This window comes from Alligator sinensis, unplaced genomic scaffold (genome assembly GCF_000455745.1).
Source record: "Alligator sinensis unplaced genomic scaffold, ASM45574v1 scaffold225_1, whole genome shotgun sequence".
Classification (NCBI taxonomy): domain Eukaryota; kingdom Metazoa; phylum Chordata; order Crocodylia; family Alligatoridae; genus Alligator; species Alligator sinensis.
In genome coordinates this window covers 672,228-699,529 of record NW_005842180.1, presented here as the reverse complement: position 1 = coordinate 699,529, position 27,302 = coordinate 672,228, and the positions used below count along the sequence as shown (strand labels likewise).

At 40.2% G+C, this 27,302-nt stretch overlaps 1 protein-coding gene across 10 annotated transcripts in view; it reads right to left on the bottom strand.

The window, feature by feature from the left end:
• Window positions 1-2,568: 2,568 nt before the first annotated feature.
• Window positions 2,569-27,302, bottom strand: part of APC (APC, WNT signaling pathway regulator) — a 163,516-nt gene continuing 138,782 nt past the window's right edge. For all 10 annotated transcript variants that reach the window (XM_025207076.1, XM_025207075.1, XM_025207077.1 and 7 more), the window contains 5 exons: window positions 23,194-23,333; window positions 22,053-22,130; window positions 19,899-20,015; window positions 15,299-15,513; window positions 2,569-14,771 (listed from right to left, as the gene is read on the bottom strand). In XM_025207076.1, coding sequence (XP_025062861.1) covers window positions 8,204-14,771; window positions 15,299-15,513; window positions 19,899-20,015; window positions 22,053-22,130; window positions 23,194-23,333 — 7,118 coding nt within the window. In that variant the 3' untranslated portion in view covers window positions 2,569-8,203. The remainder of the gene's footprint in view (window positions 14,772-15,298; window positions 15,514-19,898; window positions 20,016-22,052; window positions 22,131-23,193; window positions 23,334-27,302) is intronic.

Genomic DNA, 27,302 nt, shown 5'->3' with positions numbered 1-27,302 from the left:
TACCCCCTGCCACCTGTCCTCTTTGCTTCTCTTTTGCTTGTTTCTCCCAGTACTTGTCCCCTCCCCATACCTGCCTCCCAGGGCTTTCCCCCACTGCCTGTCCTTCCCCAGTGCTGTCTGCCCCCCCTCACCACTTGCCCCCTTCTGGTGTTTCCCTGTTGCCACTTACCCCCTCACTTTCACGCATCTCTCCACCCCCCCGCTTAGCCCGTGCCATTGCTCTGCCTTCTCCCAGGGCACAGAGCACTTGACTTGGCAGTAGCAGCAGATCAGGTACCAGCCCAGGACAAGCAATACCGGATCATGAGAAAAGCCCAGGGGATGGATGTTTGGTTCAGGGAGGGGAGATGGGGGACATGGAGCAGAATGAAGAGTGCAGGGGAAGGGATGTGTGGTGCAAGGGGGCTGTGGGCGAGGGGGTATATGGGAGAGCACAGGGCAAGGGGTGTGCATTGTAAGGGGGAGGACACAGTGGCAGGAGAATTGCTGTGGTTCAGTGCACCTCTTCCCCTGCACTACATGCCTCCTTCCCTACTGCACAAATTGGCCAGGCCAAGGGCAGGCAGCTTCTCTGATTCTGGCCCCTAGTAGAGCTTCATACCCAGCCTCTTCTCCAATTCCTCCCAAACTGACAAGCCAGCTACACTAAAGCCTTGCTTGTACCATACATTTACCTGCTTCAGCCCAGCCCAACATCCAGCCCATTTCTATAGTTCAAAAGCAATACTTATTCATATTTCTTTCATTCAGCAGAAGCCTCTTCTCAGTCCACCATTAAAAAGCCCTAAAATCAACCACTAACTCAATCACATGCCTTCCCTCCGTAACCTAAAACATCCCTAGAATTTCCAATACCATATTATACTTAGTTTGTTTCACTCTGGGTAACTACCACACAAGAACAGTGACAGACAACAATATATTTACCTTAAATCAGTCCACCCTACTCGTATTAATGTAGTCTCAAAACATATTGAAATAGGCTTGCACCTCAATTTTTATGTAGAGCATTTTTTAAATAGACACGCTCATATAGTGGGTTACAGGTATGTGGTAAACATAAGATGTGCCATATTGGGTCAGACCACACTACCCTGTAGTCTAGCCCACTATCCTGTATCTCACAGTAGCAAAGAGTAGATGCTAAAGAAATAGCATTTAATCAGGGCATATTCAGGCAGATAGGACTCCTGTCCTCCTTTTTACTAGTTTACAACACATTACCAATGCATTACACATTAAAAAACAAATAACTGGCTACAGCACAACTGACCAAATGTTGGATAATTAAAAAACATGCTTCTAGTTCTAATCACTCTTTTCCCTTGTTATTTTAGTGTGTCACTGGAAGAAGACTATGACAGAGGCTCCCTTATGTGCTGTTATTCAGTGGCTGCCATTTTGGCCATTTGGGGTCACTGACAGCTGCTATAAATTAATAGATTTCAAGGCTAGGAGGAACCGGTAATTATGACCAGCCTAACCTCCTGCATATTTCGGTCACAACCAAATATGTGCATTATAAGTCCATTACTTCTGGCTGAGCTAAAACAGATATATATGAAAGGCATCCAAAACTGTATTTAAAGTGTCCAAATCCATTACTTCTTCAGGTAACTGCTTTCATTGTAATAAAAAGCCTCATACTTAGTCTGAATTTTTCTAGCTGTAGCTCCTAGCTTTGCATCTTTCGTACAACTGGCACCATGTGAAGTATGACCAAACTCTTAAGAAGTGGCTTTGTAGGACTTGTAAGTCTTGAAAAATGCACAAGTAAATGTGAAAAAGTACTGTGCTATCTGGGTTCCCCTTGACATGCTCTGCAGACCCATATATATATATATAGTACCCTTTCTTAAAGAGATGTACCAGCTATCAGAGTAAGGGACAGAATTAGTTTGCTCTGGTTACATTAGCTCCACATTCCTATTCTTTCACATTATTTTAACTTAAAATTAATTTAGAATTTAAAAATTTTCTAATCTAGCTACATTAAACTGCAAATTTTAGTTTTGATAAAGATTTTACCAAACATTACTTATGAAAATTTGCTACAGTTTTTAAAAATGATGTCTGAGAATTTCCTTTTATAGTTTATACTGTAACTTTTGTTCATGTGACACAGTTTCCCAGATCCCTCTGATCAGGCCAGGGAACATATTAATTTGGCAGAAGAGTTTTAGTTAAAGTTGTAGTGTGCTTAAGAAACATGCTGAAATAAGGCTACTTTCTGAACAACTTATGAATGAGAAAAAGAGTTTGTACAATTTGTGCAGTTTATGCACTGCTGGACCAAGTTTCCCTCCCATTGAGTTTATTAAACAAAGCTGTCAGTTCCTTTGCAGATTTTATATCTTGAATAGTAGGTATTTCTTGATCAAGTAATTTTACTACTTATTTGCTCATTACCCCAAATTAAATCTACTGCTCTTTTAAGGCATTATTTCTCATACCCTCTAGCACTTAAGTGCCCTATGACAATTTTCTTTTTAATTAAATCAGAATGCTTACAAAGACAGACGCCTGGACTTATGTGTTAGTAAAGAAAAGAGTTCCACTCTAAAAAGGTGCAATCAAGAGGAAATTTTATATAACACTGCAAGTAATAAATTATGCATAGCAAGCCCAAATCCAGAATTATAATAATATTATAGAAAATACACCAAAATACTGTTCAAGGAAGGATTCATTACAGAGTTAAGGTATTAGCAACAAAGTCTCAAACAGAAGCGAAGAACAAAACTGAAGGAAAGGCCTTTCTGTATTAAGCATGTATTGACTGATCCTGAAAGGTCAGGGTTGACCTTAGAAAACATGGGCATCAAGTCCACATTTATATTTAAGTAAATATCACCAATTAAGGCCATCTTAATTTAAATACGTAAGCTATAAACAACACATAACTTATATGCACTCCCAGATACTTCATCACAAGAAATTCCCTGTTTCCAACATATAACCAACCACAATACACCCAAAGTCCTTTTTTCTGGCTTAGACCTCCACCTTAATTCCAACTGCAACTATGTATCTGTAAACATGTAGAGGCATATATTTATAAATGAAATCTGTTATTTTTACATGAGAAAGTATGAAGCATGTTTGAGCATGACCCAGAAATTTGATGTGGGCATTGAGATTGGTTATACCTTAGAAGTACTAATGAGTTGGTGGTAGAAATGAGGAATGAGTACATTTGGTTAATCTGGTAGGTATGAAGAGGGTTTTCCAGTATACAGAAGAAAATAATGTTTGTACTTGGGTGATGTTTCTCTTCTTGTCCACAGCTTTATCTACAATACATGGTTCACCATGAACAGGGACGGTTGGCATGCAAGTGGATAGAAACCCTGCAGGGCATCAATGTAGGTAATACAAGGCTCTATTTAGATGGAAGAACCACCCTAGGACTTTAAAGAAGTGCTCTCCTGCCAGGGAATATATAAATTCAATATGAGCACTAGGTGAATAAAGACAATAGATCAGAAGCAAACTAAACTTAAGACTTTTCAATATACCATCAGACCACTCTTTCAGAACTTCCTGTGGGTAGAATTTTTATTAGGGTAGGAATTTTTTCCCCTGAACAATTGACTTAAAAAAAAATCCATCCCAGGACACACAAGTTAAGTTTTAAATAAAAGAAAGTAATCTGGAGATTTATGTGCGTTACCTACAATAGGAAAGATCACAATGACTTGGAGAATATCAATTCATTTCACAGTTTGGTGGAGAATAATCTTTTTTTCCTGCAAAGTTTTCCAAAAATAATTTGGGATACTAGCCCACATGGAAGAAAACAGCGTAAGTTATTTTTCAGTTGAGAAACCAAGCCATTTCTGTTTAACAGTGTTCCAAAAATATGTATATCTGACAAACAGATTGAAGGATTAACCCCCTAAAGTTTTCTCAGAGAGAATTAATTTTTAGCAAAAGACTGCACATAAGAAATTTAAGTTAGATTAGTTTAGTTTCTATAAACTGTAGTGCCATGGTGAATATCAGCATTAAAATGGAAAGCTAGCTACTGTATAACTTAGCTATGGACTATTTAAATAGCATTTAAAGTTAAATTAGAATGCATGTACATTCTAAAAAGTGAACTGATTATTTGCAGGTTTTTTGTTATAACATTGCTATTTTTCACATCAAGATGACAAAACTGTAAATTCAAGTTCAGTTATATGAGCATATTTCAAGGTTGATATTTTTATACAAGTTCAAAATAAGCCAATTTGTAAGCTATGGAGAAGAATCATTGCAGTTCTACCAAAATTGGCAGTGGGTGAGGGGGGAAGTGCAGTTATACCAAGGAGAACAGAAAAGTGAAACTTGTTCTCCTCAGCTTCTTGCCTTCTTTTTGTCCATGGCTGGAAGCAAACAAGCTTCTCTAAACTGGTTTGATGGCTCAGCAGAAACTAGGCAGAAGTAAGGAAGCAAGAATAAATATAAAGCAGCATAAATCAAATTACCATTATGGAAAAAGCAAACAAACAAAAACAAAACCTAAAATATCGCCCAACATCTAACACACTGATTGTCAACCAGGGTGTTTGAGAGACTTTCAAGGGTGCCATGAGGTACCACACAATGTTAGCACGGTTAGGTTTGTCAGCATGATTCACAAGATGAACTGTTTCGAATAGGAATACATAGTGTTAAAACCATTCTGTCCAGCCCAGTTGTGGTCTTTGATATCTTGGCAACAGAAGAATTGTTCTATTTTCTGTAATCAAAAATCGAGTGAAAACTAAGAGCTGGTATTTTCTGAGGGGTGCTGTGAGTCTAACAGGTGCCTTCTTCAGTCTAAGAAAGTTGAGAACCACTGATCTAGTACCTGAATGTTTGTCCTACCACCAGTCTCCTGATTTTATATGGTCAGCAGCCATTTTTATAGCTGAACTGTGGTAGGAAAGCTAGAGTTAATGTATACAAGGATGAGGGAATGTCCTTGAACACTGGCATGTGTCCTTGAACAGTGGATAGCACACTTGGATAAAGCATCATAGAAATGTAGGTCTGAAAGGGATCTTGAGATCATCTAGTCCATTCCCTCGCTTTAAACTGTGATCAGATATGCCTAGATGAGTGGTCCTTAACTTTGTTAGACTCAAGGCACCTATCACTAGAATCAAGGCATCCCCTTTGGAAAATGCTACCTAGCTCTTAGTTTTTACTTTATTTTTGACTACAACAAAAATTAGAGCAATTCTTTGGTTTTGAAAAACTCAGAAAGACCACAAAAGGCCAGAATGCTTTAAACATTATGGATTCCTATTTGAAATCTCAGGGTTTATTTTGTGAATCATGTTTCACATCTAACAGTGCTAATACTATGTGGCACTCTGCAGCACTCCTAAGAGGATCTCAAGGCACCCTCAGGTGTAGTGACACCCTGGTTGAGAACCCCTGATATGTCCAACTAACCTCCAGTTAAGGAAATTCCACAATCTATCACTAATCTCCAACTAAGGAGGGTCTAATGAAGGAGATCCTATGACCTCCTTAGGTAGTCTGTTCCAGTATTAGAATAGATTAGGAAGTATTTTTTAGTATCTGACTTAAATTCTTCTTGCTGCAAATTTAGGTGAGATATTTGGAAAACCTGTCTAACTACAAGGGTGGGGAAATGTTACATGTGTTAAATCCGATATGAAACACATGACAATGTTCCAGGAACAATCCCTTATCCGTGGTACTCAAAGTTTAACTCTAATCTTCACTTCATCTTTCATAATGTAGATTAATTATACAGTTGAAAAATTGAGCTTCATTATAAGGGTGAGATTTAACAGAAAGTAGGTACAGAACTAGTGTCAGTTGAGCACCTTGTACTATTATAGTATGCCTTGACATAAGCATTAAAAGGCCAGGCATAAAAAGAGATACTATACCACTGATGCATGTTCTAGTCTGTAGCCTTCCACAGTGCCCTTGAGCAAGTCACAAGCTCTTCTTGCACCTCACTTTCTTCATCTATAAAAGGATAGCCATAGTATTTATCTCAGAGGTGGTGTGAGTTTCTGAAAGAGTTTAAGATTATCTCAGGAGTTATAGAAATTTCAAGTATTATTTATTATTAGAAATGCCAATATGTGTACCAAAACTGTACCTCCAGAACCGGTTTAGTAAACAAATAGGATGTGGGAGAAAGTTTAAAACACAGCCCCAAAAACCCCGCTCCCTTCTTAAAGTGATGTTCCCTTCTTGTCAGAGGGCTTTGGAGTCTTCATTCAGTATAAGTATGACTTTGATGGGAATGCCTTATTTTCTCTGCAAGTGGCTTGTTGTTTGGAAACAATACAGGTCATAAATATGAGGAATGTGAGATAAAATAGATTAATTTCTATGCTAGATTGTGCCTGTGGATCTCACATGCTCAGTACAACGGTCTTAAAACAACTGTTAAATCAGCATTCTGTAATAAGTATGTCATCCCCAAGCAGCTGAAGTCAGGAGATCCCAAATTATGGTACCAAATAGCTAGACTAAGGACTATGTAATAACCAAACTGGTTGAGGGTTACAGAAGAACTGAACTGCTACTCTTGGTTTGATTAATCATGCACAAACATGTTAACATATTTATGTAGAGGCACTTAACTGCCATGTTATCAGAGGATTTCCATCTGAAACAGTTTAACATGTGTCTCTACCTTAAACCAAAAATGTATCTACAGTCAAAATAAATATATGTTTTTAAAACACAGTTTCTTTCCAGATTTATTTAGCACAAACCATATTCAAAAAGGCTTCAGGCAGTAAATACCATGATTCAGGTATAAAGCTAATTTTCTACCATGACAATAAAGATTTAATATCTATGGGCTGCTTGTGGGTTTTTTTCGACCCTTTAATTTTTCCCCCTCATTTTAAAATAGACTTAAAATAGGATTAAAATTTCATCTTAGATTCCCAATGTCATATATGACATTTTCCCCAATTAAAAAAAAAAATCACATTTTATAAACACAAAATGCTCTTTTCAGACTGCGTAGATGTGAAAAGAAAGCTACACTTGTCTGGTGGAAATAGCCTGCCTTTAGCCTTCCTACACACGAGAAGTGTGAAAATCTTTCACTTGCAAATATTTACAGAAGACTTAGGGCTTGATCCCACAATCCTCATGTGAATCTGGTACAGCCATTTATAGGAGACAGGGGAGACAGCTCACGCGAATGTGTGCGTTTGTTAGGATTCTGCTGGATCAGGCCTTAAGTTTAAGTGCATTACACAACATTTTAAGGTGACATATCAAAAAATCTCATAATGAAATTATTGATTTTTTCAAGAATGCAGAAGTAACACGCAAGATTTACATACAGTAATAATTTATTTCTGAAATGTTCATTTTAGTTTCTGTTGAGACATCACCCATGTCTCATTAATAAAAGAGCAGCCATCTCACCTCAAATACCAGAATATACAACAAGTTACAGCATAGCAAAAATTCTACCTACTTTCAGATAAAATCTAATTCAGATAAAATAATTTTGTTCAAGATTTTACAGTTACACAGACTTCCTTTTTTGCAGAGCACAAAGAAAGTGTAAATTGTTACACCATAGCTATCTATGCACATTATGTGACCACAGAATTGTTAATCATTACTTCAGAAAATGAACCATCAGTTTCATTCATGCAGAAAAGCAGGCTGGGAAAGCTTGTTCAGCAGAAACCATATTACTGTGAATTTCACAGCCACATGATTAATTATAGGGTTAGATGGATTCACAAATACTAAAACTGAGTATATTTTTTGCATAAATAATACCAATTTTTCCCTGATGTAGTTTAGTCAGTCTGTAATCTAGAAATGATTGATACAGCAATATATCTGTATTACTTCTATCTGTTGTGTTCATTATTTCCAGACAAGCAATATTTAAAGGATCATGGGATGGGATGCTAATTAAATACATGTAAAACATACTGTACAAATATACTTGCTTTAGTGATTTTATTCCAAACTATCAATCAGGTACCCTCCAAAATATTACCAGTGAAGACAAAGTATACTATCAAATATGGCTTCCAGAACAAGGACCCTCTACAAGAATCAAACCTATATACAAAAAAAAATAAAAACAAAATTAAACCAAAAACCCAACTTCCCCCAAGTCTTTTAAAGTTTCATTTGAAACAAAATTTCTACATAACTGTTGTAAATAATACATCAGGTTTTCTTTTATTCCAAAATGTATTTAAACAGAAGTCACCAGGTAAGACCCAGAATGACGTTTTGGACTCTGAGTTCCACTAGAGTCTGTATTTTCAGTCTTTGAATCTCGCTTCTTTGTGCTGTTATTTACTGGGGTTGGTATCTGGGATGGTCGAGCAGAACCATTATCTGCACTGCTCTTTCTAGGACTTGGATTGTAGTTGAAAGGAGTCACTCTTGCTGCAACAGCTCCACTAGGAGAGCTGTGTTTGCTTGAGCCACTGGAACTGAATGGTGTACGTTCACTAACAGTGCTTTCGTTGGTCTCTGGTGCAGGAGGGGGGTTATTCAGCACAGGTTTTGTTTCAGTTCCCTTCTTGTCTGGACTGTCTATTTGAATGAATGAATTCAGGCGGTTTTCTAACCCAATGGTGCGGACAGGAACGTTTCCTGCATTTTGTTTTTCCTGAACCTCTTTAGAATCTTTACCATTAGCATTCCCCTTCTCTGAAACACTGTCAATAACTGGGGGGGTATTTCCTGTGGGTGATCTTCCAGATCTAGGATTATTAATAGGGCAGTCTTCAATCCTCACCCAGACATCCTCTGTCTTAGACACAGCAGGTGCCATCTGGTAAATTAAAGTTTTTGTATCAGCACCATTTGTAGCACCTGAGGAGGAATTCTGGGCAGGATTATTCATTATCTGAGGAATTTCATTTTCCTTTATTTTCCTCCAAGTCCCTTTTGCTGGTGCTTGACTTTCTTTAGTTTGCTTGTGTCCAGAAAAAGTACCTCCATGTTGCTTTTCATCTTCACTTTTTGCCTTTTCACTGGATTCAGAAGAAGCAGACAGAATTGAGGAAGAACTACCAGTTCTTCGCCAAGTGCTTACACGGGGAAGTGATGAAGAATGCTTACTGTGCTCGCGCTTCCATGTCCCTGATCTATTGATTGGTAGTCTAGATGGGCTCTCAGAATGAGAACGAGCGATATCATGACGTTTTGCTGGCCTCCCATCATTATACTCTATAGAAGGACTCAGGTTAGGGGGTAATTTTCGCCAACCACTAGTCTGAACAGTTGAATGAGTGGATAAAGACATATCAGGAAGTGATGGACTTAAAACTGGGGTCTGTATTTGGGATCTGGTAGGAGAATCTGGTCTAGGAGGAGATAGAGATTCAAATGAAGCAGACTCTTCTAATTTCCTTCTAAGTGTTGGACTTGGAGCTTCTTTAATAAAAGTTGACTGGCGCACTAATACAGGTCTCTCCGATCTATCAGATTCACTTCCACTGGACTTTGTGGATGACATTCTAGATATTTCAGCTTTTTTGTTTGATCCACTGCTACTAAGAATTTGATTTAATCCTTTAGAAGCAGATTCACTTCTGGGAATGCCACTGGCACTTTTAGGTAATCCTGTCTGCTTAGCAAGGTTTTGCTGGCTCATCTGTCTGCCTGGTGATGTGTATGACATTCTTCCTGAACCTGAGGACTTAGTTGAAGCTGTACTGGGGGACGATGTCCTTGGCAGCTGGGACAGTTTGTTAGGAGGACTTATACCATTTCTTCCTGGGGAAATTGAGTTTCGACCTGGAGATTGCAGAGGTCTGCTTAAGGGCTGCTGTTGAGGTCTGGAAGGAGTGGAATCTCTAGATCCTGACCTTGAAGGTCCTTTACTTGATCCACCCTGTTGAGATGGCTGCCTGGTTATAAGACTTGGCTCAGTCTTCACTGTTGATTTAGCTCCTCTTGGGGAACTAGTGGAACTCTGGTTTTCATTGGGACTTTTGGAGCTGTTATTTTTGAGTGGAGGCCCTTTCTTGGCAACTGGACTTGTACTTGAGGAGCTATTTCGAACTCCTGGAATATGAATCATTGTTCTACCTCGTGAAATTGAAGGCATATTTGTTTGCTGGGGCTGCTTCAACTGGCTTGAAACTTCTGAATTAGAGCGAACCTTCCCTGTAATCATACTTTTATAAACTTTCTTTCCTCCTTTAATTCCTTTACTTTCAGTTTCAGTTTTCTTAGTTTCCAATGTACTTTTCTCCCCTGGCTTAAGAATTCTTGGACCTTTATTACTAGTAAAGGGCTTTTCTTCTTGGTCTGGTGTAAGATGAAAGGGTGAGCCTAAAGAAATGCCTGATTTTAGTGAAAGAATGGAATCAGAGTCTGATGAAGCTTGTCTAGACAGTGAAGCAGCAGCAGCAGCTTGGTGTAAGCTGCTAACTATAGAATTTGCACCTTCCTGAATAGCTTTCCAATCAAAGTTCTCTGAATCAGGTGAAAAACCATGCTCTGAATCAGGCCTTTGAATATCTCTCAAATCAAGGGTCAGATCTTCTGCTAATATGCCTCCCATATTTCTAGAACTATTCTTTTCACCTTCGCTTTTTATTCTTGAGGGTTTTTTCTTTTTGGGCATGGCAGAACTAATACATTCCTGCAGAAGGTCATCTTCTGAGTCAATACTAAGGGAACTTAAGGAGCTGTTTCTAGAAAAACACACAGGTGTATCTTCAACATGAAATGATTTGGGTGCATAACCAGAAGCTTGCGGTCTGCTTGGTTCCATCTGTGAATCAGGAGCTTCAGTCCGGTTTGTAGGTTCACTTTCCTTGTTGTTGTTGTTTTCTTGATCAATATCGCTAAGAGAACTCAGAGATGAATTGCGAGAAAAACAAACAGGGGTATTTTCAATAGCAAAATTCTGCATTTTCTCATCTGTAGCTGCTCCTCTGTCTGGGATCTCTTTGGATGACTGTGGGAAAGTTTTTGGCTGATTTCTGCCTGGTGGGTGTTTTTGACAAGCTTGTGACCTATTAGTTGACTGCTGATTTGAAATCTGTTCTATATTGGTACACTCTTTTGTTTCTGTTTCCTTAGTTTCTTTTCCTTTTCTTAATTCTGCCTTTTCCCTAGAAAGGTCAACATCATCATCATCAAAGTCTAGCGAACTTAGGGAATCGTTCCGTGAAAAACAATAGGGAGTCCCCTCAATAGGTGTGTAATGATGAGGTGAATCAAATGCAAAGCTTCCTCTTACACGTTCCTCATTATTTGGAAGCTTATCGCTGAAGTCTCTTGAGTTATTTTTGAGGTTCTGTTTCTTTGCATTTTTGTTGTCTGAATAACTTCGTTCACTACTAACATTACTTTTTGGCTCTGTGTTTTTTCTTATGCGTGCTCTGTACTCATTAGTTTGAGGCATAGGCTTTACTGGTGATGTCGGCTTCTTTTTCTCACCATCTGGTTGGTTTTTACTAGTTAGAGATGAAGATGCTTGCTGAATTTGATCCATTATCTTCTTCACCCTAAAAGGCTTGTGGCTTTTTCCTTTTGGCATAGCAGAGTTAATGCACTCCGCAAGAATATCACCTTCTTCTGTCTTGTCATCATCCAATCCTGAGGTAGTTGCAGTTGAGTTTTTCCCTCTTTGAGCATCATCTGTACTTCTGCCTTCCGTAGGAATAGTATCTCTCTTTTCAAATTCACCTGACTTGGTCCCTGTACCCACATTTTCCAAATTGGCCAACTCATTTGGTGGCGATTCTATTGTGAGATCACTCAAAGATGTAGCAGTTGAAAAATTTATTGGTGTACCCTCAACACAGTACACTCGGGGCATATCATCTCCAGGTGTAAAACTAACATGTTTTTGAGACTGCATTCTGTTTTGTGAAGGGAGAAGTTTGTACACTGGCAGCTGGCTTGGCTTCCTGGCTACAGGAGGAGGTATTTTTGAAGCAGTAGTTTGAGAAGGCTTTTTGGCTTTGCGTGAAGATTTTGTTGGCATTGCAGATATAATACACTCTTCCAATATTTCAATGTCATCGTCATCAGAATCATCTAGTATATCTTTTTCTGTTTCAGTGGGTTTCTCAGTTTTCTTCTCTTGGTTATCCTTTGTATCATCTGGCTGTTCAGGTTCTGTTTCATTTCCATGCTCATTTTCATGTACAGGAGGCATTATTCTTAATTCTACATCTTTCGGTATAAATGGCTCATCAAGACTCAGAGCACTTAGGCTGGATGAACATGAAAACCCATCTGGTGTACTTTCTGTAGCAAAATGTAACAAGGTATCAGCATCTGGCAATACCTGAACTCTTTGAACCGCTGCATTTACAGCTGCCTGTCTGGGGCCAGATTCTCTCTTCTCAGCATTAGATACTTTGCCTTTAGCTGTTTCCCTCTTTACCTGAACTGCTTGAGCAGGTGGTGGTGTTTTACTCCTACTTGGTGGCATTGTTTGTCCAGGGCTATCTGGAAGGTCACTGGGGCTTATAATACCACTTACCATTCCACTGCAAGGCTCACTTTGAACAGAACTAGCAATTGAACGGCTTTCAAAACTATCCAGGGAACTTACAGAGGTACATCTGCTAAACATAAGTGGAGTCTCCTGCACATAATGTTCTGGTGGGCTTTTTGGAGTCTGAGCACCACTTTTTGAGGGAGATTTGGCACCTGAAGAAAATTCAACAGCTTTATGTCTAGATGAATCAGAGGGAGATAAACTAGAAGTCTGAATTCTATTGGATTTTGTTCTAATATGTTGTGTTGTTGATGTGACTTCACTTACTGTGCCTTCAGTAGATAGAGGCCCACTACTTTCTTTTAGTTCTGCTATTTGCAGAGTGTTATTTGCATCTGTTACACGGGTGGCTTGATCACGTCCTATTTCATCTTCTGCTGATGACAAAGATGACAAAGAGCTACATCGTGAAAAGCATATTGGTGTATCTTCCACACAATAAGTCTGTATGGTTTCCTGATTGATGGAAGGAGTTTTACAGGAAGCAGACTTCTGAGCATGACCCCCTCTACTCTGTGCAGAACTTGGATGAAGCTGGTTCTGTCTCTTTGAGCTGGCTGAAGCAGTTGACGTGTTTCCACTACCTGATGAGATATGATCAGTTTTAATGCTCTGTACAGATGAACTTTTTGAAAAAGAGAAAGATGGCTTCTGAGACGATGGAGGGACTTCTGTTGAGTATTTCAGACTATAATCAATAGGCTGATCTACATGATGTTCCTCTTCATTGTACTTTATACTGTAATTAGTTGGTCTGTCTTCTTCATCTTCATCCTGTTCCTCCTCAGAATAACGCTCACTGTAGTTGGTTGGCTTATCATCATCATAATCATCAACCTGGCACAAGGACTGGTTTACTTTTTGGTTCATTCCAAGAGTAGAAGCTACTCTGTTTTGTTCAGAACTGTTGGAACCTCTTGATCTGAAAGGAGAAACACATTCTTGCTGTCCAAAAGGTGACTGGTATTTCACATGCTTATCATCACCACTTTCAGTGTATACAGGATAGGATGTATTTTGACTTCTTGACTGCCTTTGTTCATTTTGTTTTATTTCATCTTCTATTATATGTTTAGGCCTCGCCCATCTTTCATTCTGTGAGGGGCTCTGCCTTCCAGAGTTCAACTGTTCATCTGAATATTTAAGACTATAATTGATAGGGGTGTCTAGTTCTCCGTCATTGTCATCCATATGATTTGCGCTATGTATCTTATGGGCTAAATCAGCTGGATATTGTCCATAACTGCAAAACTTACTTTCATCATCTTCAGAGTAAGATTCAATGGAAGGTTTCATTTGACCTCTTTTGCCATAGCCATCACTGCTACTGACACTATTTAAGCTATCATTTGAAGCTCTTTTATATTCCATTTTTGCATAAGGCACAGGACACGTCCTGTTTGAATTCTCAGATTTAGGAAAATTATAAGTAGTTGAATGTGCATGGGCAGTGGATGTTCTTCTTAGTGCATTTCTATCTTCTGTCAAGCAGTGCATTTCAGATGTGGATCCAGAACTTCTGTCTTCTTGTGGAATATGCATATTTGTTACTTCTTCCATTACTTTGGCGATTTGAGCTGCAGCAGTTGAGATTGGCATTCCTATTCGCTTGGAAGAATTCCCAGTGCTTTCTGCAGCTGTGTGATAGCTGTTTAATCCCATTGCTCGCTCTCTGTCTAAACTTCTGTCCTTTTCCGACCGAGAGTTTTCTATATTTCCTCTGTTGGAAGAGGAGGAGCCAGGCAACACTGTAGTATTTAAATATGGTGAAAGTACAGTCATGTTACCGGTATTAAAACTCTCTGACCTGCAAATTCCATCGTCATGTCGATTAGAGTCCAGAACATATTCACTATACAGATTTTGCTTATGTCTCTGCTTGTTACGGTGAGATGTTTTGGGGCTTAAATTATCAATGTTGTCAAAAGTCTCTGATAAATGCTGAGCATCTAACTCTGCTTCTAGTGCCTTTTGCTTTCGAACATGAAGAGATGGCAAGCTTGAACCTGGAGACATAATATTGGCATCCTTATATTTTGCAGGTCTGTTTGCCATCAGGTTTCTTAAAGCTGCAGCACTGCCCATAGCTATCATTTTGTGCTTCGAATGAATGAGGTTTTTGAGCATGCTAACTGCTCCCATGTCCCACAGAGCTTCTTGATCCTTTGCATTCCGTGCAGAGAGGTTCCACAGGGTCCCACATGCATTGCTGACTATTGTCAAACTGTGTGACTTCAAGTGCTGTAGTAAGGTTTGCAAGCAGCTGTTCTCTCTCAAGATCTGCCTGGAATTAAGTGGAAAACTAAAATCAACACATGCCATTTCCAAAAGATGAAGGCCAAACACAAGCATATCAAACTAGCTGCAGCTAAATTTAGTGCTTGATTAAGATAATTAGTTTTAATTTCTACAGCACAAAAGTATTTCACTTTGCTAAAATCATAACCTAAATGCTAATTATATTCTACTACAGTTCTCAGTTTCTTTTCCTCTGACACCTCCCTCTTCTGTGTAGACTGCCATTTTTTCCAGCTGGTTTTCTCTGGCTGGAATGACTGATGAAAGCTTCCAGAAGAAGCCAGTGTTACTACTTAGTGTTTAACAAGCATAGCAGATGCTATTTTTTCCAAGTCTTTTTTACAGACAACTGTTACCCAAGGGAACTGTTTATCTTACCAAAACCATCAAAAATAAAATCAACCTTGACTGCGCTACTTATTTGGAATGTAGACTCATGTTGGAACTTTTTATGAGCTCTCTTAAAACAGATTTCTGCTACAGAATTTAGATAAGACTAGATGGCAGATTTACCTGTGGTCCTCATTCGTAGCAATCAAGCTAGAAACATTCCGTAGTATTCCTCCTCCGCTTTCAATGATGGCTAAAGTATTTGTTTGGCTCCGGTATGTTAGTGTGCCAACTAAAAAGGCAAGAGCACCATCCACAGCACATATATCAGCTTTATTCTCAGTGCAATGTGCTGACAAATTCCATAAGGCACTCAGTACACTTTTTAAGGTGGATTCCTATGAAGAGAGGAAAAAATTATATGGAATTAGACCGAGGGTTTTCAGCCTAGGGTCAAGAGTGCCCAGAGAAAACTGTGAACAAAATATAAACAGCATCAATGCCTGCTGGAATCTTCAGACAGCCTAAAGCCACAGCTTTAAGAGGAATGAACTACCTCATCAATTTCAACAAATCCTAGACGTAACACAGCTCAGCAACCATAAAAGTTTAGCATTTTCTTTTAATCTGCTGCAAACTTTGTAACAGAATTTACCATTTTGCTGCACTTGGGTATCTAATATTTTGTTCTCTATCTTCCTGCAGCTGGTACTATTTCTCCAGATTTTCCCCACAAAATTTGATTTACATACAGCAGGTCTACTGTTACCACCCTTACTTTCTTACCTTTCCTTCTCTCATGTTTGGATCAGATCTACTAGGTCTGGCAAATTCCAAAATATGTACATCATGTGCTTGTCAGCTACCATGTTACTTCAAAGAGCTGTCACAGTAGCTGGCAAAGAATTCTGAGTAGGAACATAACCCATTAAAATGGGAACATTGAGCTATTTTAAGACTAAGCACATACCTTTACATTCAATGACTTCTTCAAGAAGAAGCTTCTCAATTTACAAAATTAGAAGACAACTTTATTAAATGACAAAATCAACAAAAAAGTCCTCTAAACATCATACTTCATAACAGAATAGTGGAAGCTGCTAGGCCTCATATAACACACTTAGGGAAACACTGATTGAACTCTGCCTCTGATGCCATTATGTAAGAATCAGCTGTTGCCACTTAAAACAAATCCCTTCTTCAATGATGTGTCCAGCTGACCAATTCATAATGTAGCTATAAATGTGGGTTCAGCTGTTTAGAAATATTAATTGTAATTGTTTTTTCTTAATGCAACTAGAAAAAGCTACAGGTGTCTTACCCTGCCCAGTTTTAACATCTACCTAGCATTTGTAAAGATTCTCATGAATGAGGACTTCTTGTTTTGATATCCAACTCAACCTGTGATTCTAAAGGCCTCCATTCATCAGTTCTTGCAATGAGGTTGGGTTGCCATTGCTGTTTTATTAGTTGCCCTAAAGATATTTGAGGAATGAGGGAAAAATCATCTCAATTAACTGGTCTGTAAAAAGACATCTAATTTGAGGTGGTCCTGATTGATCGCAGTCAAAATGCAGGACAAAAGGAGTGGCACAGTCCTTTACACACATAGCCATTTCAAACTGCATTGCTATACCTCTGCCACTAGGTGGCCAGGGACAGAACCCAGCCCTACAGGATTGTCCCTGGAATGACTAGCAATTAAATTGAATGAGCCCATATTAATTTACAGACATTGTCCTGTGAAAAAGTGTTAGAACAGTTTATCTTGTGTACTTCACAGGTACTTAAAGTGGAGCAACTGATGTACCTCTGTAGGATCCTGAGACAAAAAGGTTCTTCTGGGAGAAATGCAATGTCTGTTTACACCCCTAGCGACTAAAACCCTAACTACTGCATCACAAACCGTTTTGATGGATGGTTTCAGTCACTATGGAGCTTTGACAGCGGAAGAGATGCCAGGGGAAATGTACCTGATGAGGCTGTTAAAGCTGTACACTTTATTAAATACAAGTCCAACAACACATGCAAATCACTGTTTTATGTGAGGCAATGGGCACCCAAGAGCAGCAGTTTCCACTTCCAAAATGAAGTGTAATAGCCTTCAGGTACCAAAGTTTCAGATAATTAATTTGAGTTCAGAGAAGGGACCACAGGTGCCAACTTTGGTTTCCCTTGCTAAATTAGTCACTGATCAACACTAGCCTGCTCTGAAAGCTCTTCTTCAAGGGAGGAGCTGAATTTTCCACTAGAGATCACAACTCCAGGGTGGTCCTGAACAGGTACAGGAGCTTGTGAGCACCCTGTTCTTCCTATATAGTAAATAAGAAAGCACCTTGGGAAGTCTGGTTATGGAAAGGTTTAAGAACCATTAGAATATATATTTTATACAACATTTGCTTTTTACATTCTTATTTTAAAGTGTACAGAGATGATTTAGCAATTCAGTAAGCAAAGGAATCTATAATTCCCTTTGCAGTATGCCTAACAGAAAATTAGAATAATTGTTTGTACATGTTTGGTGACACTGATCCTTCAAAAGTACAATTACAAAATCTAAATTACAATTAACTTATAAAGGATTTATATACCTTGTCTGCCTTAGACCAATATGGCTATAACCAAACTCCGCAAAGGATTTATACACTATTTTATTAGCGCTAAATACAAGCTGGGAACGTTTTTATTTCACTTTGACTTTCCTAACTTAGTAGTAAGAAATGTACTGTTATGACAGAGACTGAATGAAACCATCACTGAAAACAGGGGTGGGGAATTATTTGGGCCCACAGGCCATATAGGGATTTTTGGTGAGCTACTATAGCTGGGTCAGCACACCTCTCCCCCACACAACAGCTCACCAAAATCCCTAAGCGGCCCCATCCTGTCTGCCTGGCCGTACAACCTGCCTGCAGTGGGGTGACATCATGGAGCCAAGACCTAGGGCAGAGCTGGTGCCTGCTGCAAGGGTGTGCGGGCAGCAGATAACAGCTCAGCTCTGCTCTTGCCTGGAATGGGGCTGCAGGTGAGCGGGGAGTGGCATCCAGGAACAGGATGGATGGGTGGGCAGGTGCCCCATGATTCCAGCCTCAGCACCTGTGTATCCCAGCCTCAGCACTCCTGGATGCCACTCACCCAGATCTCAGCTCTGGCCCCATCCCAGCTGAGCACAGAGCAGAGCTGTGATCTGCCTACACATCCCTGTGATGGGTGCTGGCTCTGTAGGCAGGAGCATGCAAGGAGCAGATTGCAGCTCTGCTTCACGATTGGCCAAAATGGGTCTGTGGGTGGGCAGGGAGTGGCATCCAGGAGTGGAATGGGTAGGCGGGCAGGGCCAACGCTGGGATCGTGGGGCTCTGGCCCTGTGTTGTCACCACCCTGTGGTCTCAGCCCCAGCTCTGCCTGCCCGTCCCACTCCCAGATGCCACTCCCCCAAATCCCAGCCCTAGCTCTAGTCCCATTCTGGCCACTGCCTGCACGCCACCTGTGATGGGCACCAGTTCTGTGGGCAGGGTTATGCAGGCAGCAGATCATGCCTCTGTCCTGGGTCCCAGCCCCACACTAACTGCTTCACGATTCTGGGGTTTTCATGGAAACCAGCTGGGACCAGCACAGCCGGGACACACAGCTAGGCTGATGGGATAAGGCCATGGGTGGGCAGGGAACTGCATCCAGGGCTTGGTCTGGGATCCTGGCGTGGTAACTGCAGGGCTGGGGCTAGGGCCAGGCCACAATCCATTCTCTGCACACCCCTGCCCGCAGAACCCACATGCATCACAGGGGCATGCAGGTAGTGGATCGTGGCCACAGCCCCACACTGTCACTGCCCCGTGATCCCAGCCTCATCTGCCCATCTTGCTCTGGAACATCACTTCATGCCTGCCCCCAGCCCCATCCCATCCACCCTGTCCTCATGGGTCCCACCCTGGCGGCAGCTATGAGGGAGACTCACTGGGGTGCCCAGGCAGTGGGGCTGGATCCAGTGGTGGCAGCAGCCAGGAGCTGGTGCTGCTGGGAAGCAAATCCAGGTGTCACGCTGCTCTGCCTCTCTGGGCACCTGGGGGCAGCAGGACTGGCAGTGCCACGGCCTAGGCTGCCGCCTATGCATGGGTTGGGCAGGATCAAGGAACCTGTTGCAGGCCAGAAGATCCCTTGGCAAGCTGGATCCAGCCCGTGGGTAGTATTTTGCCCACCCCTGGTCTAAAAGCACCCTCCAACTGTGGATGCACATAATAAGCAGTCAAGCTACTTCTAGGAGGAGAGTACATGAAACACTACAACTCACCACCAAAACACAAGTTGCATGCAAGTCCAGTCAGACACTGAGCCACATAAGCAAAGAAATTTTAGAACCCTGTCTGATGGAGGCATGTACTCTTGTCAGATGAAATACCAAAAAGCAGCCAAAGAAGCTAAGCAGCTAATGGCAAGTTAAGCACTGAAAGTGTGATCCTGGGAGAAAAGAAAAGAGGGAGATTTGGGGACTGGAGATTTGCTGGCTGGAGAAAGCTTTGGAATTTTCAGCAAAGGAACTGCCTTGTGCTTGATTCCTATTGTGCGTGTGGGAAACAGTACTTGGGATCAATGGTTTGCAATTGAACAGGATTCCAACAAAGAAATACTTCCCATCAGCGTTTTTTTTCCTAATGGAAACAAACTAGAAGAACCTGAATATTTGGCTAATGGCTGAGGACAAAAGGGTAACAATATTTTTTTCTCTGTGTCTAAGAAGAAAAATTCATACAGGCCTTTAAAAATGCACTAAATCTTTTATAAACTATACCTTTTTAACTTCCAAAGCACATTCCATCAAAGCTTTCACGCTTCCAACTTCACGCAAAGTCTTTTTACTGTTGACATCTGCTCTCCAGGACAAATTCCTCAAAACACTTGCAATGACCTGCAAACATAAAAGGAAAATACATCTCAACATACTGAGTTTTTCACCAGATGATATGATGACCCTTTCCCTTTACAGCTTCTGAATGGAAGCAACAAGTTTGGAGTTCTTTTTCAAACCACTGGGCTAGCTTGTACATTAAAAGTTTGCTCCTTTTTAGTGTCCCTCTAAAGTGGGTTTATAGCTCAACAAAAATATATGCATCAACAAATATTTTCTTTTGTCTTTTGGGTACGAGGAAGAAAAACGTAGAACTGGAATGATCCACTAGTTGAGAAACTGAATGGTAGCTAAGAGTTCTACTCCACAGTATGCTTTCTCTGACAGCAGCTAGTACTCAGGAATGGAAGAACCCCTACAGTAGACAGTTGCAGAATAACCTAACCCAGCCAATTTGTAGGTAATTATGCCCTGAACCATGAGAACCTATATCCCTTATAAAACAGACAGGTTAGCATTTAACTATGGATGGCCTAATTATCCATAAAAGTGCATAATCCTTATTTGAACTTCACTGGGTCCTGAACATCAGTGCTATTTTGCAGGAACAATTTCTAAGGTTAATTATTTGCAGTTTAAAATTTATTTTTCATCTCCCTATTCTTGTGTAAGGGCAAACAGGAGTACACAATTTGTGCCTTTTACCATTCTAATGTGCTTATACAACTATCATGTCTTCATTTCTGTCTTTCCTATAATGAACAGTCCCCTTTTCAATTTCTCTTTAAATACCTCTCATCTATTTCCTCTCATCAATTTCTATTTAAATACCTCTCATCTATGCTCCTTACATTTCTGCTGTTGTTCTTCCCACTGAGAATATATTCTATACAGAACTATATCTAGTATTCCAGGTGTAGGCATTAAATAGTTTCAACATTATTTTCTAACCATTTTAATAGCTTTTAAACTATTGTTTTTAAACTACTGCTTCACAGTTTGCTTTTAACTACTGTTGTTTACCTTTTAAACTATTGCTTCATAATGAGCAGAATCTTCCATTGAACTGTTCCTGCAATAAGCATCAAGACCTTTTCTCCTGAGTGCTTATAGCTGGTTAACTCAAGAACGTGTAAGAATATTTTAATTTGTTTCTTCCAACAAGCCTTACCCTGAATTTGTCATAGGCACACATTCTTTGATTTGATATATACTTCCATTTCCTCATAATCTTCTCTACTTTTGATTACTTAATTTAACTAATTCTAAAGATGTTGGCACCATGCTATTCACCTTCCTTTCCAGATTATTAATCCATACATTTAACATCTGTCCTAATATTAAATCAGAGGCTCCCCACAGTTATCTTTCATGGTCTCTTATCTACTGTCTCATTTATGATTATTTAGCTTCAAAGATCTCTTTAAAGTTTAACTCAATTTATCTTTAGCAGTGCTCCTTCATCCATTGTTTTGTTGTTTTTCCTTTCTAAAAACTGTGATGATTTGTTCTTTTATATGTTTATCAAAGTGGTTTTCAATTCTATTTTTACTTGCAATGTCAAGTAGTTTTCATGGTACTGAAGTAAGATTTCTTGGTCAAACTCTCAGGATCATTCGAAATGCTCTTTTAAAGAAATGTCTATTTAAAAATCTTTAAAAAAATTCTTTATGGAGGGTCAAGACACTGGACTAGATGCCTTGGTGCAGCATGGACACTTTATAACATACTGTTTGTAGAACAACCTAATCCAGTATAAGGTAGAATATCCCTTGAAGTAGAGACTCTGCAGCCGCTATTTACTTTCTTTCACCATATGGGAAATGTCAGAGAAGAAATATGCTTAAAATACCCCCAACTGCAATCTCAGTCCCTTGGGACCATAAAGCATAAGAAAAGGCATGAAGTCAACTATGAATGGAGGAAGAGAAGAGAGTGTTAAGAACAGATGAGTGGGAGGAATGTAAGAAATTAGAGAAGAACATAATGCAAGCACAAATGCAAAGTTTCACTATGATGTGATGGAAGACAGAGCAAATCAGTGAAATGATTCTTGGAGGGGAATGTTTCCTTCTCAAAGGAAAAAAAAAAAGTTACCTGCTGCAAGTCTTCACTCTCAGATTTTAACTGGGCAACGAGAGCTCTCATGCAGCCCTTCATAGAACACAATGTAGCCTTTCAGGGGAAAAAAGGGAAGAGGCTATTAAAATATACAAAATGACAGATGTACACAGTTCTCACATAATAAACTAGTCACCCCTGCTGATTTGGGTTAAAAAATAGCTCAATGTTACTGGTTTTTCAGTTAGACATTTAATTTAAATTCTCCAACCACTTAAAACTTGAGTATGATTTTCAGGCTCAATTCTGAGGAGGCAGGAGCAGCATAGATCTACTAATCAATGATTCAAATTTTATCTTTCTAATAATGGGTCCAGGACCAGACATGGACTAGTCTTGAGCTCATTCTTTATATGTCATTTGTTTGCTAAATCTGAGAAGATAATTACTTATTATCTACTTAAATTTTACTCCAATGAGTATGTTGTTTACTCCTGATCATATATTTTTTTTTAATTAAAAGCTTATTTTGTTCTGCATCCAAGAACACTTTGAATCATTTAATCTTGGCCTGAATAAAAAAAATCATTCCTTACATCAGAGGAAAAATGAGATTATTAACAACTATCAACTTAAAAACATTATATCACTTGCACAAGTAATTAATTTGATAAGATATAGTGCAGAAAAACAGTCAAATGTATTAAAAATACTATTTTCATAACAGTTGCACTATTCTTTGGCTTGACAACTAGAATTACAATACTCTGTATCTGGGTCTGTGTGGTAAACTCAAATCTATGGGGCTAGAAAAACTTTGCATAATTTTCCAAGAGAGGTGTGTAATTTAGTATCAATTAAGTCTTTGTTTGGGAATATGGACTATATTAATTCATACCAAAAAACAAGACAAAAAATCCAAACAAACAAAAGATTCTGATCCCTAATTTAAAGGTCAACTTGAACCCAACAATTTTTGGAACAGAAGTGCTATTACATTTTTTAATGGAATGTTTAGTCACTGGTGTTATAGCCTACCAATGAAACATCACAGCTGTCCCGTGCCCCTTCTATAAACTTGCCTTGGGGATTAACCATCACCCTCTCACTTTTCTGACTCAAATAAAATTATGTTATAAAATGTAAAATTATGTACAAAACTAATTTCAAAATATACCTTGTTTGCCACATCTCCAAAAGTCAAGTTTGTCAAAGCCATTCCCGCATACCGTCTTAATGTAACACTGTAGTGGTCATTTGTTAGCCCATACATTTCACAATCCACTTGCAACAGTTCTGCGATGGCTTGTAAACCTCCTATACGATAAAAATTATAATTAAAGGCAATACTAGAAGTGTACCATCTACCATCTTGTACCATCTACACTTTTCCCAGAGCCTGACGAAGAGACTTTGATCCCGAAAGCTTGCAGAAAAGGACAATTTTCTTGCCATTTTCCAGTTGGTCTAATAAAAGGTATCATTTTGGAACCAAGAGTTCTAGTTTTTTGTATGTCTTTTTGTCTCAGACCAACACAGCTACCAAGTACACCCCTGATACTAGAAGTGTGGCATTTTTGGTCTTCCTTCTCCAAAGTAGAGACAACACAAAAATAGCTGTACAAAATAACGCACCAAAAATGGTGCAAAATAATGTCAATAAAAGTACATACATATTTTAAGCAGAACTGATAAGAACATCTATAGCTGAAACTGCCTAAAAATTTCTGCTTTAAGACTCAGTTTTTAGCTGATCAAAAAAATATCAAATGTATACCATTCAATAAGATTTTTTCCATTCCATGCATCTGTCTCTGGGTGATTTGTTTTGGGAGAGCACGGTACTTTCATAAATGGCGTGGCTACTTCTGAGAACAAAATATGGACTAAATACATTTTTTAATAACCATTTCACTGGCAAGCATACCACCATGTTTTGGAATTTAAAATTGGTTGAGGCAGGGGTGAAAAAGCTCACACTCTGCTAGTACAGTTGTGACTTTCGTTGTCCCTGTGAAAATCTTCCAAAATCTAGCTAAGTTCCTAAAAATCTAGTTAGCATATGCTCAGTAGAGCCTTTTATAGATATCTAAATATTTAATCTGTACTGAGCATTCCCTATTCCCAAAAAGCTCTTACATGGCAACCAGACTGCCTTATGGGGACAGTGATGACCAGCTTCCTAGGTGTGCAACAGCTCAGCAGGACTAGTAACACTGTTTCTCCTCCCGTTTGCCAGGGGATACCTCTTCTTGGTTGTCAATGCCTCTCTATTTATTCCCAAGCAGTAAAAAGCAAACAGAAGAAGAACCTGGACTCAAAATGCAGAGGAGCATGCCCCAGGTTGGATTTGGCCCGCAAAGAGTCTCGCAGCCTGGATCCAGCCCGGGGCTCCAGGTGAGTTTGCCACCAGCTTTAACTAAAGTGTTAGAGGTGTGTACTGTGGATCTAAGGATTCTAATAGTGCAATGATCTATGTGGATGGCCAACATACTTCCACCTGATGGATCTTATACTTTTTTCAGCTTGTTTTTTAAAGCCTTAAGCCCAAAGCAACTACGTTAAAATTATTTTGTTTGCAAAGTCAAGCACTCACAAATTACAAAATGGCAGATACAAGGTCATCTTTGCAATTCTAATTCAGCCCTCTTGTTTGTGTAAATTATGATTTTTTAAAATTATATGGGCATGTATTTCTTGCTTAGGATCTCCCCTGCCACAGTCAGGTCACTAGATGAACCACATCCTAGGAATGAATTAAGGTTGTCTAATGAGGCCCATTGCCTCATTTGTTGCAGAAGCTGGAAGATGTATAATGAACAAGGCAGGGGACAGCAAGAAGAGGAAGAACAGTCCAATGGCTTAGGCATAGGAATGTCACCCTGGAACAGAGTGCCATCTCTGTCACAGAGTTCCTAACATGATGCTGGGAAAGTCATATACGCAAAAAGTTTTTTTAATAGGCAAGGCATTAAAAGCCAGATCCAAATAATTCTCAGAGGTGCCACTATTTAGGCATTGAAAAGTCTGAATTTAGGCTTCTTGCCCCAGAAAGGTGATCCAAATTGCTTGTATTTGGCAATGGACAGATAGCTGCCTCCAAAAAGCAATCCAAAGCACCTAGGAACTAGCCAATAAGAATTCCCGGCACAAGAATGTATCAGAGTTCCTGCTCATCGTATACTATGGAGCAAACATTGTGGAAATACCAGGGAGGATATTCATGATTTTTGCAATAAATACAGGCTTTGGAGTATGCACATTAAAGTAAGCTTTGGACCACTGGTTGAAAAAAAATGAAATACTGAAAATAATTCTCCATCCAGGAAGCACTCCTATATTCTGTACTGTTTTTTTTCCTCAGTCTACTGAAAACAAGCTATCCCATGCACACTTTCTCTAAGAAACATGTGCCTAAGTAATTTTAAGTACAATTTTTTCAGTTTTAAATCATGTACAAGATAAAGTTGCCTGCTAAAAGCATATTGGGTTAGACTCACAAGATAAAGTTGCCTGCTAAAAGCATATTGGCTGAGACTCCCAGCCACAATGCAGCTGCTTTGTATCCATCTACCTAGAGGATCTGAGCAATGGAGAATTCTCCAAGCCTGCGAAAGTCCTTCAAGGGTCTAGGGCTGCCAGCCAGTTCCTGTAACACTTCCTCTCCCAAGATCCAACACATAAAGGAGTTTGGCGGAACAAATGGGAAACTGGTCTGGATGCCATATCACGCTGATCCCCTGCTACTACACAGTGCCCCCAGACCAGTGACAGCCAGTATAACAGAGACCTCCCTCTTCACTTCTTTATCAATCTTGCACTGGATATTGACCTGATATTCACTGGTCATCCTTGCTTCCACCCCCTGTGTACATCAAGCATACAGTTCAGAGAATTTGGGCCATCAGTTCATTTTAAGAAAGTCATTTATGCTTACTGTAACAGTTGTTCTTTGGGATGTATTATGCACATAATATTATGCACATGTATTATTCCACATACAGGTACACGTGCACCTCATATCTAATCAGAGACTTCTAGTTATGGTCCCTACAAAGGTAGCATATGTGCCCTTGCCTATCTTTATGCCTCTGGCTGGGGACAGCACTGTCCTCATGTGGGCTCTCAATGAGAGATCTGACTTGGATGCTCTAGGCCAGAGCATGGCATGAGAAGATTTTTTGCTTGGCTCACAGGCCTCAGGGCAGACAGTGGGAGAACCACAAGGGGCAGCCCCTGCCCCTTCCTCACTGTCCACCAAGGTGCACATGCACCTGTAACCAGTAACAAGCCGGGCCGGGACTCCACAGACCCTGGTGCAGCTGCTAGCAGCCTCCCTGCCACCTGCTGCGAACAGCCTGGGCTCCATGGTGGGAGGCAGGACCCTGTCCAGAACCTGAACCGGCTGTGGGGGAGCTGGGAAGCTGCAAGCAGCTGCACTGAAATCTGCAGAGCCCCAGCCTGGCTTGTTGCTGGTGGTGGGTGCACGCATTCCTTGGGGCAGATGGTGGGGAAGGGGCTGGGGCTGTGCTGCCACAACACGAATAGGGCTTCTCAGGGCTCCCCAACTGTCCATCAATGGCATGCTGACACCTTACAAGTCAAGGCTGTGGGTGTTTCTGGCACTCTGACCCCTGCTCCAGGCACTCATGCATTTGACTGAAATATGTACATGTACCAGTTATCTCTAAGTAGAGGTGTTACAGAACAAAGTAAATAAATGTGGGTACATCTAAATATGAGCTTTACTGCAGAGCTGATTAATTAGCTCCAAAGTAAAACATCACTGTCTACACATGTGCCCGCGTTAGGGCACATTAAATCAACTAACTCCGTGGTAGGATAGTACTATCCTACAGTGGAGTAGTTATGTGTGCTGAAACGCATGTATAGACAGTGACTGTGGCTGACTGGGGCATGAGAGTGCTACAGTGCGGGGGCTGCCTGCCAGCCAACTCCATGCTGTAGCACCTTTGTGCCCCAGCCGGGCCCTCCACAGCATGCTAAACCAGGGTGGAGCAGCCCTGGGCTGGCAGGCTGCTGCCCACCCCCGCCCCTCACAACAGGCCAGGTGTGGGCAACGTGCTGTGGTCTTGAATGCACATTGAAATGTTGCGCCTGGGAGCAATAACTCCAGCACAAACTGCACCAGAGTTTATTGCTACACGTTAATTGCACATGTAGATGCACCCTGTTTGTCCTAAAATACACCATTAAATAATGGTGTATGTTCTTTGCACAGTCTGAACTTGCTGCAAACTGGAGCACTATGCATGCCAAGCCACT